Source organism: Lolium rigidum, chromosome 3 (genome assembly GCF_022539505.1).
Source record: "Lolium rigidum isolate FL_2022 chromosome 3, APGP_CSIRO_Lrig_0.1, whole genome shotgun sequence".
Lineage (NCBI taxonomy): Eukaryota > Viridiplantae > Streptophyta > Magnoliopsida > Poales > Poaceae > Lolium > Lolium rigidum.
This window is the reverse complement of record NC_061510.1, coordinates 38389804-38402143: the sequence shown is the minus strand read 5'-3', so window position 1 is coordinate 38402143 and position 12340 is coordinate 38389804. Positions and strand designations below refer to the sequence as shown.

Genomic DNA, 12340 nt, shown 5'->3' with positions numbered 1-12340 from the left:
ATCCAGCTAGCATCGGCTGCATGCGCCTCTCAAACAAACTGACGTGTCGCAATGACATGTAGGGCCTATGACTCGTCTGTCCAGCATGTCAGTGGCCTAGTCATTTTCTTCCTCGCGTTTGCAAATTTCCGCAGACGGCACAATTATTGTGGCAATTTTAATAAAACCCAATTCCCCTTTCTCTGTCCTCCCCCATCCGCCCCGATCCCCAAACTCCTCTCCACCTCCACCTCCACCTCCGCGGCTCCACTTCGCGCGCGCGCGAACCCGCCTCTCCCGTCCCCACGCCATCCCAGCCGGCTCCGATCCGGCCCCATGCAGCACCGCTCGCCGGCGGCCGCCTCCGCCTCCGCCTCCCCCTCCCCCGGGGCGGTGGCTGCCGCGGCGGCGGCCATGGCGCCCGGCGTAGGCGGGGTGGAGCCGGCCGTGACGCTCGACCAGGTCCCGCGCTGGAGCGACCCCGACCAGCGCCTCCCCTCCTCCCCCACCGCCGCCGGATCCGAGGCCCCCGCCTCCTCCTTCCTCTCCTTCGCCGACCCCCTCGACGCGGCCGCCGGGGCGGGGGGCCGCGGCGCGTCCCGCTTCCCCGTCGACGACCACGTCAACTCCAAGATCTACCTCTGGCGGGGCCAGCCCTGGAGCCTCGAGGTCGACGCCGTCGTCAACTCCACCAACGAGGTCCGTCTGTCGCGATTCCCATCCCTCCTCCTCTGGCGCCGCAAACATACATACACTAGCAGCAGCATCACGATCGGTAACGCTAATTGATTCGCAAATGCTTCCCGCAGAGCTTGGACGAGGCGCACAGCAGCCCGGGCTTGCACGCGGCGGCGGGGCCAGAGCTCGCCGAGGAGTGCGCCACCTTGGTACGTTTTTTCCTCCGATGCTGTTTCTACCTTCTAGAGCCGCATTTCGGTTTGGAATCGTCATCAGCGGGGCGGCCTTTTGTTTTCATCCATCTTTGCAGGGTGGGTGCCGGACTGGGATGGCCAAGATGACCAATGCCTACGATCTCCCTGCTAGGTTGGTCATCTCATTTCCTTCTCATCAGCGCTCTTGTAGTTACACAACAGACTTGTTAGTACTTGAGAATGGAGACTATAGAGGGTAGATAGCAGCGCCTTACAAGTATTGATTGCTCAAGTCATAGCGCTTTCTGTATGGATTGTTAAACCAAGTGTTCTATTTCCCCACATTCGAAAAAAAGAAGTGTTCTATTTCCCATTGGGTATGTACACAATGTTTACCCACAGAGAAGCCCATATGACCGACAATCCTCATATGTAGTACTGATTTTGCATCCTCCATGCTTGTAGTAGTAACACTTGAGAATGGAGACTACAGAGGGTAGATAGCACAATCTTTCCAGTACTGATTCGAATGTAGTTGGGCAACCAGTGTTCAAGCCATAACATTTTGTGTATGAATTCTTGAATGCAGTTTGTCCATTTCTGATTGGGTATATACACAATGTTTGCTCACTACAAGTTTGCATATGATCAATAATCCTTTTGTAATTGCAGATTTTGCATCCTTTTCTACTCTTTTCTTTTTATAAAAAAGGAGGCAGCCAAATTGACCATTGCTCCAAGGAAATTTTTGACATATTGTTGTTTTATCTGCTATTGCCATCTTATAGTGATTTTTTTTTAGTTATTTCGCAACACAAATAGTGATTATTTTTAGTTGCAAATCAGTAGCTATCTCAGCAAAAGAGTAGTTGCAGGGATGGCATAAGTGTTGGTATGTGGTCTGACATGCATTTGCACAAATGGTACTTGGTTACATAAGCAGTCAACTCTGTGAAGTTCATTTGCATAACTTTGCAAACTGTTAGGCCCTTTCAGAGGGAATTAACACTCAAGTACATTATCATCTCGATTAATGGACAGAGCAACATTTTATGGCATATGCTTCTGTAAGCATGAACAATCATATTTTCGTGGTCAACGTTCATCATTATGGGACCCTGGGTTTGCACTCTGAGACACCCCACCCTCCTCTCTCAATAAATTATCTGTCGGCATTATTTTGCTAAGACAATGCTGTTCTGCTAATATATTTTACCACTAGAAAATTGGTATAGTTAATTAAATTTTAGTGGGAAGATCTATTTGTTCCAAAAACGCCCATTTGTTCTGACCATATGGGCGATTACTCCTGCTGTTCGATGTCAAATCAGCCATTACAACTGCAATGGTTGCTCACCATAGACCAGTCCTAATTTTCTGGTTCCATGCTGCATTCCGTAGTGTAAAACCAATTACACTTTGTCTGTAATTTGCTCCACAGTGCAATTTGAACTCTGCATTTTCCATCTGAATGAATACTTGCTGTAAACAGATCAGATCAGACCTTACCTGTCTTATGCTCAAGGGTGATCCGCTCCTAAGGCATATTTTTTTTTTCTTAAGTCAAAACTTCTATGTTTGACCAAGTTTATAGGAAAAAACAACAATTTCTAGATTACCAAATCAGTATCATTAAATCCACTATTAAATATATTTTCTTATTATATTTATTTTGTATTTTTTCTAAAACATTGGTAAAACTTTGAAGGTTTGATTTAGGACAAAATTTATATGCCTTATATTTTGGAATGGTGGAAGTCATTGATTTTTATTATAGTTGCTCTTCATCTGTTACCATACTTATCGATTTTTTTCCAGGAAGGTCATCCATACGGTGGGCCCTAAATATGCTGTCAAGTATCACACAGCTGCAGAGAGCGCACTTAGCCACTGCTACAGGTCTTGTATGGAACTACTTGTTGAGAATGGTCTTGAAAGGTATATTAAAAGCTTTGACGCTTGAATACGTACATATTTTTATTTATTTTACATTTTGGTGTCTTCCAATATTGCATTTCACATAGTATGTCCTGCATTTTTACGAGATTAAGTTTTTTTTGCCTTTAATGTGATTAGCATCGCAATGGGTTGCATATACACAGAGGCCAAGAATTACCCTCGCGAACCAGCAGCTCATGTGGCAATAAGTGAGTTATCTTGTCAATATTTTGTTTCAATTCTCTTTATGTTCCGCTATTGTTTGATTTGTTCAATGGCTGCTATTTTCTACGGATGCGGACTCCAAAGAATGGATTTTGTCTGTGCTAATTATTTATTTGTTCAACAGTTAGCTTTTCCTAGTTTCTAAGTCCCGTCTTCTTTGGATGAGGTTGAGCAGGAACTGTTAGACGTTTTCTGGAGAAGCAAAAGGACAATATAACTGCTGTTGTCTTTTGTACTATATCATCATCTGATACAGAGATATATAAGCGGTACTTAAACTGAAACTGGTACTGCTAGTTAAATGTGATGATTTTCTTGCATAGATTGATAGTGTTGCATCCTGCAGATTGCTTCCTCTGTATTTCCCACGGGACAAACAGGAGGAAGAGATAGCTTCGTTAAAACTTCCAGCTGATGTTGGGGATGAGAATGGCGAGCCAATAATAGATGAAAGGAAAATAAGAATAAAAACATTGCCTGCGGAGGCAGGAAATAGCAAATATCCAGCTCCCGTGCCCGCAGATAATCCCCTTTCTGGTTCTGGATTGACACGCAGAAGGTGAGACTCAACATGTTACTTGACGATGATTGTTCCTTAGTTGGAGTTTGTCTCATTCTGTTTTGTTCCATACAGAAATTCGAAGATGGATTCATATTTGGATCCTACCTTTATGTCCATAATTAAAGATCCAGATCTCCGACGCAAGGAGCAATGGGAAAAGTCTGCCCAGGCAAAGAAAGGATTTAATTGTGCCAAGTTGCTCGGTTTAGGCGATCTTGGTGGTCCTGCCTTATCGGCTGCCGAAGAATATTCACTTCATTCAAGATACCTTGCTAAAGCAAATTCCCTCAATCTTTCAGAAATCGCTGAAATGAAAATAATGTATGTAAATTCGTCATTTTCTATTTATTTTGGACTTTCTTCAGGCTGCTTTCTATCCATGACAATTTTTCCTGTTGGCGCTGTATCATTTGCCTGTATTTGATATTGTTCGTCAATTTCAGTTACCGTGGTGGTGTCGATAGTGAAGGGCGTCCAGTTATGGTGGTTGTTGGCGCTCACTTTCTTCTTCGCTGTTTAGATCTTGAACGATTTGTTCTATATGTAGTAAAGGTAATAAATTGAAACACTTGAACTGCACATGATATGCAGTAACTTTCCCTGATATATCATGATTCATGAGCTTGCAAGGATTAATATACAATAGTGCTGCCTCAAAATGCAAAAGTTCTTAAGGTGTCAAATTGTCTTGAAGGATTTAAAGACATAATGCACTATTTTATGGATATATATGCAATTTAACAACATTGATGATTGGGCCCACAACAAGAAAAGTAAAGGCAATGCATCTAGCAGTTACTTTGTTCTATGGAAGTAGATCTGCAATTTCCTTTCTACTTATATATGATATTTGCTGCAGCCTCTTTTGGTACTACGTGATAGTACCCATTCCTTTTTTTTTTGGAACATCTGGACAATAATCTCTGACCGGATTATGATATGCTTTGCTTACAGGAGTTTGAGCCTTTGATTCAAAAGCCCTACTCTATTGTCTATTTCCACTCGGCAGCATCCTTACAAGTGTAAGTGTTGGATAGGCTGGGAGGAAATTACATTTCTATCTGAACCTTAGTGTATTTAATATTTAAGAAGCAGTGGGTGTAACTTGAGTTCTTGTAATTGAATTTGCAGACAACCAGACTTAGGATTCATGAAGCGGTTACAACAAATGCTAGGGCGGAAGCATCAGCGAAATCTTCAGGTTTGTACCTCATTTGATCTGATTGTGCATTAATGATTTTATCTTTGAAGAATATTAACATCTGATGTCATCGATTTCCACAGGCTATATATGTACTCCACCCAACACTGGGATTGAGAACAGCTATTTTGGCGTTGCAGCTTCTTGTTGATGGAGATGTAAGTGTGGTTGCAAATACTTATCTCCTTATTACTGGGCATGATTTGTTTTCTTGAAATTCCAACTTCTCGTTGTGTGTGAATCAGGTCTGGAAGAAAGTTGTCTATGTTGACAGATTGATGCATTTGTTCAGATATGTACCACGAGAACAGCTAACCATTCCAGATTTTGTCTTTCAGTAAGGAAATCTTGCAAATTTTCTAGCTTTTTCACAGGTCTTCTAGCTAAGATACGTTCAGTACTGATGTAGTTAATCACGCAGGCATGATCTCGAAGTGAATGGTGGAAAGGGCATAATCGTTGATCCTAGAACAAAGCATGTCTACCAAAGACCGTCAGGTTGATATTTAGTAACTTGTTCCTTCCAGTTCCTCGGTCAACTCTTGTAAAAACTATGTCCTCTAGCAGAGTTTTTCTAGATCCGTGCAGTATGTACCTAGTTGAGTTGGCATTATGTTCTACTTACATTCTTTCTTATCTTAGGAAGGTGAATATGTATATCAGCATATGTATCTTGTTCTGTACAAGCAAATAAAGGCTGTATCTAAATGTCCCCCCAAGTTCTCCCGTTGGGATCAGTCGCCTAGTCCTTATGTACTGTAGAATCTTGACTGGTCCTTGCAGTGGAGTAATATGTTGTCCGGTTACTAATGTTCTGGACAAGTGGACACGCGGGTGTTACAATCTTGTAAAGTCACCTACCTGCATCTTCCCAGATAGGATTCATACACCGTATGGTGCCTAGATATGTCCACTTTGGCCACCGGGCAAGTTAGGGTATGTTTGGATTACAGCCAACACCTACCACACCAAAAATTTGGCAAGCCCATAACATTTGTAGATGCTTGGAGTGAAGCCCAGAAATTGGCTGCCAAAGTTCGCCCCAGCCCCCCCGTGTAGTTTTCGCCCGCGCGAGGGCGCGCTGAGGGTGGAGAAATCCATCGCCAAAATATTGGCAGCTCTACCGGTCCGCTTCTTCATGGTGGGTCCCATGTAATAATTGTATTTCCTTGCAATACTGGCCAACATGCAGTGAATGATGATCCAGCGATCTATTTTCTTTTGGGGAAAAGAACTAGTATTACGAAACATCTTTAAGCGTTCTACTTCGTATCTCATTGGTTCATACAAGTGAGCTAGCTGCTTTGAACTGCATGCAGTAGTCAGTTACGATAATTTAGCTCACGTTTTTTTCTTCTTGACTTTATTCTTAAAAAAAACCTTATTAACAATTATTTTGATTGAATTGTCATCAAATCAAGAATTGGCCAATTTAAGTTGTCTATGCATGCCAAATCAGTTTGGTTGCAAACCAAACAGACGCACTATTCAACCAAAATTTTGGAAGGACAACGGCTATAATCCAAACAAGACTTTGTCAATATTTTGGCCATGCCAAAAATTTGGTAGGGCTTGTTGGGGCTCAAACCAAACGCACCCTTAGTACTTTTTATTGTTCACCATTTTGTCCACACGTAAATTTTTCTAGCGTCAAGTTTGATCTGTTTTATTTTTATTTTTGGGTAGCAGTCAAGACAATTGCTTAGGAAATGTCAACCCATTTACAATCGGCAAGGATTTGTCAAACATGACAGTGATACTATATATCATCATGAGCGGTTGCTCTCGAGAATCAAATTACCTTGCGTCTGAAGTTAATAAGTAACAATGGTGCCTTAGAATAATGGACCGTAACATTTTGGAGCAACTTTCTTGAGATGATTATCTCATCAAACTGTCAGTGAACCACACTTTTTAGGAACGGGCGGTCGTTGTTCACCCCTCAACAACACCAACAGGGGAAGCTGTATGCTGTTTTTCTGAATTCATGAGTATGAAAACTGTGTTGATGATGGCCGAGCTGTGGTTGTCACATTCTAAAGCAAATATTAGCTAGACTTGCTCAAATTTAAGGTATTGTGGAAAAAAACTGTTGGATGGTCTATCATCACTGTTCAATAAATCATGTTGAAGTTACATAAACTCTGTTAGAAAGTCATCAAACATTTCAGGTCGTATCCTTCCCAATGCTAAGCTTGTTCAGAGCATGATTAATAAAATTGGTTAGCATAAATTATCTACAATCAGTTAAACCAGATGAGATCATCATGATTTTGAGGCTTTAATAACAATGCTAGAGGGCAGAAAGTCTAGTTGTTTTTAAAAGTAGTTGACAAATGCATTCGACTCCGTCAGGTAGTACCATCTACCAGAGTAATTGGGTTTGCAATTGTTGTACTGTCATGCTTTACTTATTGTAAAGCCGTTGTTGATAAGAGCTGTTGTAGATGATAATAGTCAGATAGCTTCTCTTGGGATTGATGATTGTGTCTCCACTGCTCTTATACCTTCCGCCTGGAGATGATAGGAGTGGAAACCCTCATAGGCTTGCGAGCTGCTCCTGTTATTTCAGATTTACCTTAAAAATGGAAGTCGTACTATGAAAATTGAGTATTGAAAGATGAACCTTTCCACCTCTATGGAAAATCAATACCTATGGTCATATTTCATCTCGCAAGGCGTGATACAGAGGAGATATATACCTCAATATAGTACTCCCTCCGTTCCTCCATTTTGGTATGCTGCAGCGTTAATTAGTATGGAGCTGTAATTTGGTGTTTACAGGACGGATGCGGGCCGCGCTTGCCACCCTAGTTATGCTGCACGACCTTTTGGTATTGCCAATACCATGCCATGATATAGTACAAACTAGTCACAAGTTGGCAAGGTTCCCTCGCATATTTGGATATCTTCACATATTTTTCCTCCTTTGAGAAAGTTTGTAATAAGCTAGTACGTACAGGTACAGCCTACATCCGCTTTGATCTAATGCCACAGATACGTGAGCTGTGCTTGGCCAGACAGGTTGCAATTTATTATACTCCCTCCGTACTACATACATGCATATTTCAATAAAATCGAGAGAGTAAACAATCAAGGAGGGAGAGTGAGGATGCAAGTCAATGCTTTGGATAGTACGGAGTACGGCCTATTTGCTGCCCTGCCTGCTTGCTGCTAAATCTGCATATGTTTGTAGTCGTTTTTACATTCCAAATGACCAATGTTATGAGCGTATGGCTATTGCCTGCGATTCTGCTCTGAAATTGGGTTTAGAGGTGATCATTAACAAATTCAATGGCTGTATTTGCACGAATTCGTATGGCAATATTTGCATGACTTGCATTTTCCATACCCATTTCTTGGAGAAATCGTTTTTTTCTTGTTCTTTTCTGTCGTAAGAAATCGATAGAGCCTTTGCCTTATTGTCATACCACGCGAATAGGTATGGAGGAGAGAAAAACATTAGTAACCCCACCTATTAAGACAGGTCACAAGATAGTTGTATTGATAACATTTAGATAAAACTCACATTACAACCTCGACCTTTTCTGGCAGCCCTTTATTCCTTACAATTTGTTCCGTTGAGGTATATTCCTAGCATAAAGATGACGTGGTTTCAATATTTTTCTTTTCATATTTCTATATTGAAGCATGAAAGTCAAAACTGATAAACTTCAGTTTGGCATTCCTCAATCCCCAACTAAGATGTGTCTCTAAACGATGGCATTTGACCTTTGATGCATCTTGATAATGTACGGCTGTACCTGCCGTACATAGGGTATTTTATTCCTGCAACTAGCCAATGTCCGGATTGGTATATCCATACCGTAGGTCCACGATGCATACATGTTCCTATGCCCATTCCAATCTTTATCTAACTTTGCTAACTTCCCCTTGTCTGCCTATATATAGGTACCAGCGGTACGGAAGAAAACACACAACAAGAAAGCTAGAGAAGTAGAAGCGGAGAGCTCATAGCTAGTGGAGAGCTCAATAACTAGTTGATCGATCGGCCATGGCGGGTGAACAGCTCAACGTGTTGAAAGCACTTGACCAGGCGAAAACGCAATGGTACCATTTCACGGCCGTGGTGATCGCCGGCATGGGCTTCTTCACCGACGCCTACGACCTCTTCTGCATATCCCTCGTCACTAGGCTGCTGGGGCGCATCTACTACACCGAAGCTGGCAGCAACGAGCCGGGTCACCTCCCGGCAAACGTGTCGGCCGCCGTGAACGGCGTGGCCCTCTGCGGCACGCTCGCGGGGCAGCTCTTCTTCGGCTGGCTCGGTGACAAGCTCGGACGCAAGAGCGTCTATGGTTTCACGCTCATCCTCATGGTTCTCTGCTCCATCGCGTCAGGGCTCTCGTTCGGGCACGAGGCCAAGGGTGTGATAGGGACGCTGTGTTTCTTTCGCTTCTGGCTCGGCTTCGGTGTTGGCGGCGACTACCCCTTATCGGCGACCATCATGTCCGAGTACGCCAACAAGAAAACACGTGGCACCTTCATCGCTGCCGTCTTTGCCATGCAGGGTTTCGGTATTCTGTTCGGCACCATCGTCACCATTGTTGTCTCCTCCGCGTTCCGGAACGCGTTCCCAGCGCCACCCTTCTACGTCGACGCAACGTCATCCATTGGGCCGGAGGCCGACTACGTGTGGCGCATCATTGTCATGTTCGGCACCATCCCTGCCGCGCTGACCTACTACTGGCGCATGAAGATGCCAGAGACCGCGAGATACACGGCGCTCATCACCCGCAACACGAAGCAAGCCACGGCGGACATGTCCAGGGTGCTCAACAAGGACATCACCGAGGAGGAGGAGAAGGTCCAGCTTCAAGTGGCCTCCGGGGACACTTGGGGCCTCTTCTCGCGGAAGTTCATGAGTCGCCACGGACTACACCTGCTAGCCACCACAAGCACCTGGTTCCTGCTGGACGTCGCCTTCTACAGCCAGAACCTGTTCCAGAAGGACATCTTCACCAAGGTCGGATGGATCCCACCGGCAAGGACAATGAGCGCCCTCGAGGAGCTGTACCGCATCGCTCGTGCCCAGGCGCTCATCGCTCTTTGCGGCACCGTACCGGGCTACTGGTTCACCGTCGCCTTCATCGACATCATTGGCAGGTTCTGGATCCAGCTCATGGGTTTTGCCATGATGACCATCTTCATGCTCGCCATCGCCGTGCCCTACGACTACCTCGTCAAGCCAGGGCACCACACCGGCTTCGTCGTTCTCTACGGCCTCACCTTCTTCTTCGCCAACTTTGGGCCCAACAGCACAACCTTCATCGTGCCCGCCGAGATCTTTCCGGCCAGGCTCCGCTCCACTTGCCACGGTGTCTCTGCCGCTGCCGGTAAGGCCGGGGCGATCATCGGTGCATTCGGGTTCCTGTATGCATCACAGGATCAGAAGAAGCCCGACAAAGGGTACTCCGCGGGTATCGGCATGCGCAACGCACTCTTCGTGCTCGCTGGCACCAACTTCCTGGGATTGCTTTTCTCACTGCTGGTGCCAGAGTCAAAGGGAAGGTCGCTCGAGGAGATCTCCAAGGAGAACTATGATGATGACGCAACCATTACCCCTGCTGGTGTCTAGTGTTTTACATGTATGGCTCGTGTGTTTGCTTTTGCTTCCTTTTGCTCGTGTGTTGCCACTCGCTGAATTCGTGGCATCGGTTTGATGTCCGCGTGCAATTCCTTTTTTTCAGTTGGACCTTAACACAAACCTATCGTTTGTGTTGTATGCATTGTTTCTTTTGTTCAGCAAGAATCTCTATGAAAATCAATGATTTGATTCGTGCTAAAAGCGACTTCTTATATGTTCCGCGTGGAGAAATGTATTGGGTTCTAAGAAAATGAAGAATTTTTTGAAAAACAGTACCCTTCATAAAATGCGTTTATCGGGGACTCAAGGGTAACGAAACTTGGGGGAAAGCACGATGGTACTAGGGTTCCCACGCGGTAGCTCGTGCATCACGCAAGCTTTCCTTTGGGATCGCTCTTATAAGTTTTTTCAGCACAAAAGGGTGCCCCACCATTTCATTGCAACAAGAAATCAAAATGTAGACAAGGTAGATCTGGAATTGTGCTCTTATACATTTTGTCTAAATATTCTCTGCCAACTTTCCTCAAAGTGTTTTAGGAGAATGACATTAATTTTTTTACCAATGCAACTTTTGCGTCTGCAAGACAGAGGACACTGGGGTTTGCACCCTTTTTTATTCGGTAGTGGGCACTGGTCGTTTCAAACCTAAATGAAGCAAGATACAAAAATACATGATTTTTACTTAAGTTTAGGACGCATGATGCGAAACCCCTACGTCATGCATGTCTTATCACTTTAGACTCAAACAGTGTATACGAGGAGCTGAGACTCCATATTTCTGCTCCGCCTTTAGAGTTTTTCCTCTCCTTCCTTCAAACCTAACCTTATACAGAAAACTGGTCATCCTTTTATACTAAAGGGGATACCACATAGTGTATGTGCATGTTCTGCAAATGGCATCCAACGGGGTGGGCGGTGGTACAGATGAACCAACTTCCTATGTGTCCTACATGTCGTAGTCCTTCATGTGATGTCATCAATCCATCCCATCGACTTGCCTCTGTGCGCAGTCCGGTAGAGTGCACTGCAACCGTCGGGTGGTAATTGGCCTTTTAGACGGCGCCAAGGGTGTGGCACCAAGTTTCGAGTATGCGCTCCCGCGGGAAGGCATGTCATGGATCCCGGGTACACTCCTCCCCCGGAGGCCATCCTGCCACTGGCGAGGCCTCTCCGCTCATCGTCGTGTTGTCGAAGTGTGCTCGGGTTGCGCACAAGTCCTTGGAGATGACGTCTTCGGGGCATGTCCTCCTAGCACTGCTCTTCAATGAAGAAGTTCTTGATGGGCATATATTTGGTGATCATGGTGGCACAACAACGCCCCTCCGGGCACAACAGTGCTACCGAGTTTGCATGCCTTCAAGCCTCTCTCTCTATGGGGCACCATCTTGGTCCACGCGAACGGTGCAGTGGGCATCTTGGTTCCCACTACGTCGGGAGTAGCCCCCGGGCATGTGTCGGCAATATCCTTTGTTTTGGGTTTCGCTGGGGCGCACCACCAGACCCCGCCATACCCGGGCGTGCGAGAGTAGGGCCATGCCCCGCGACAAAATACATGGGCCCGACACGGTAGTAACTTCAATTATGTGTCACGCGTCGCGGGTGCAAGAGCGCATGCGTCGGGTTACTCGAGTGGATGATGGTATAGAGGCGGCAAGGGTGAGAATTTTGGACTTAACTGTCCACCCTCTTGGGCTTGCCTTGATCGAAGGGTGGCAGCGGGAAAGTTGTCCCATCACGGCATCACCACGTGGTAGTTAATGGACAAGGAGATGAACTGCCTAGCAATTCCCCTCCCCAGCCTACGAAAACATCTCCGCGGATCCATTCCCCACATTCTTCTTATGCTCCCATCTTCCTCTCTGATCAGATCTGAGCCAGACATCCACAGACCGCCTCGCCCTCTCGGTGATGTCATCATCCAAGTCTTCTTTCGACCGCAACAAGGAGAAGGCTGG

At 45.2% G+C, this 12340-nt stretch overlaps 2 protein-coding genes across 2 annotated transcripts; both read left to right on the top strand.

Annotated features, from left to right (window-relative positions):
• Nucleotides 1–315: 315 nt before the first annotated feature.
• LOC124701457 (protein GDAP2 homolog) lies at nucleotides 316–5514 on the top strand. The gene is made up of 14 exons (XM_047233519.1): nucleotides 316–678; nucleotides 789–866; nucleotides 968–1023; nucleotides 2670–2789; nucleotides 2928–2998; nucleotides 3190–3283; nucleotides 3361–3573; nucleotides 3649–3897; nucleotides 4020–4128; nucleotides 4531–4598; nucleotides 4708–4777; nucleotides 4861–4935; nucleotides 5023–5114; nucleotides 5199–5514. The coding sequence occupies exons 1-14, from the start codon at nucleotides 316–318 to the stop codon at nucleotides 5278–5280; spliced, it is 1740 nt and encodes a 579-aa protein (XP_047089475.1). The 3' UTR covers nucleotides 5281–5514.
• A 3275-nt stretch (nucleotides 5515–8789) lies between these two features.
• Nucleotides 8790–10376, top strand: LOC124695666 (inorganic phosphate transporter 1-2-like). The gene has a single exon (XM_047228493.1). The coding sequence runs from the start codon at nucleotides 8793–8795 to the stop codon at nucleotides 10374–10376; it is 1584 nt and encodes a 527-aa protein (XP_047084449.1). The 5' UTR covers nucleotides 8790–8792.
• Nucleotides 10377–12340: the final 1964 nt, after the last annotated feature.

Excerpts from the sequence above, each read along its gene's own strand:
- LOC124701457 (XM_047233519.1), top strand. The coding sequence starts at position 316 with ATGCAGCACCGCTCGCCGGCGGCCGCCTCCGCCTCCGCCTCCCCCTCC. Across the intron at positions 4,599-4,707 it reads TCGGCAGCATCCTTACAAGT|ACAACCAGACTTAGGATTCA; the intron begins GTAAGTGTTGGA and ends TTGAATTTGCAG. Across the intron at positions 4,778-4,860 it reads AGCATCAGCGAAATCTTCAG|GCTATATATGTACTCCACCC; the intron begins GTTTGTACCTCA and ends CGATTTCCACAG.
- LOC124695666 (XM_047228493.1), top strand. The coding sequence starts at position 8,793 with ATGGCGGGTGAACAGCTCAACGTGTTGAAAGCACTTGACCAGGCGAAA.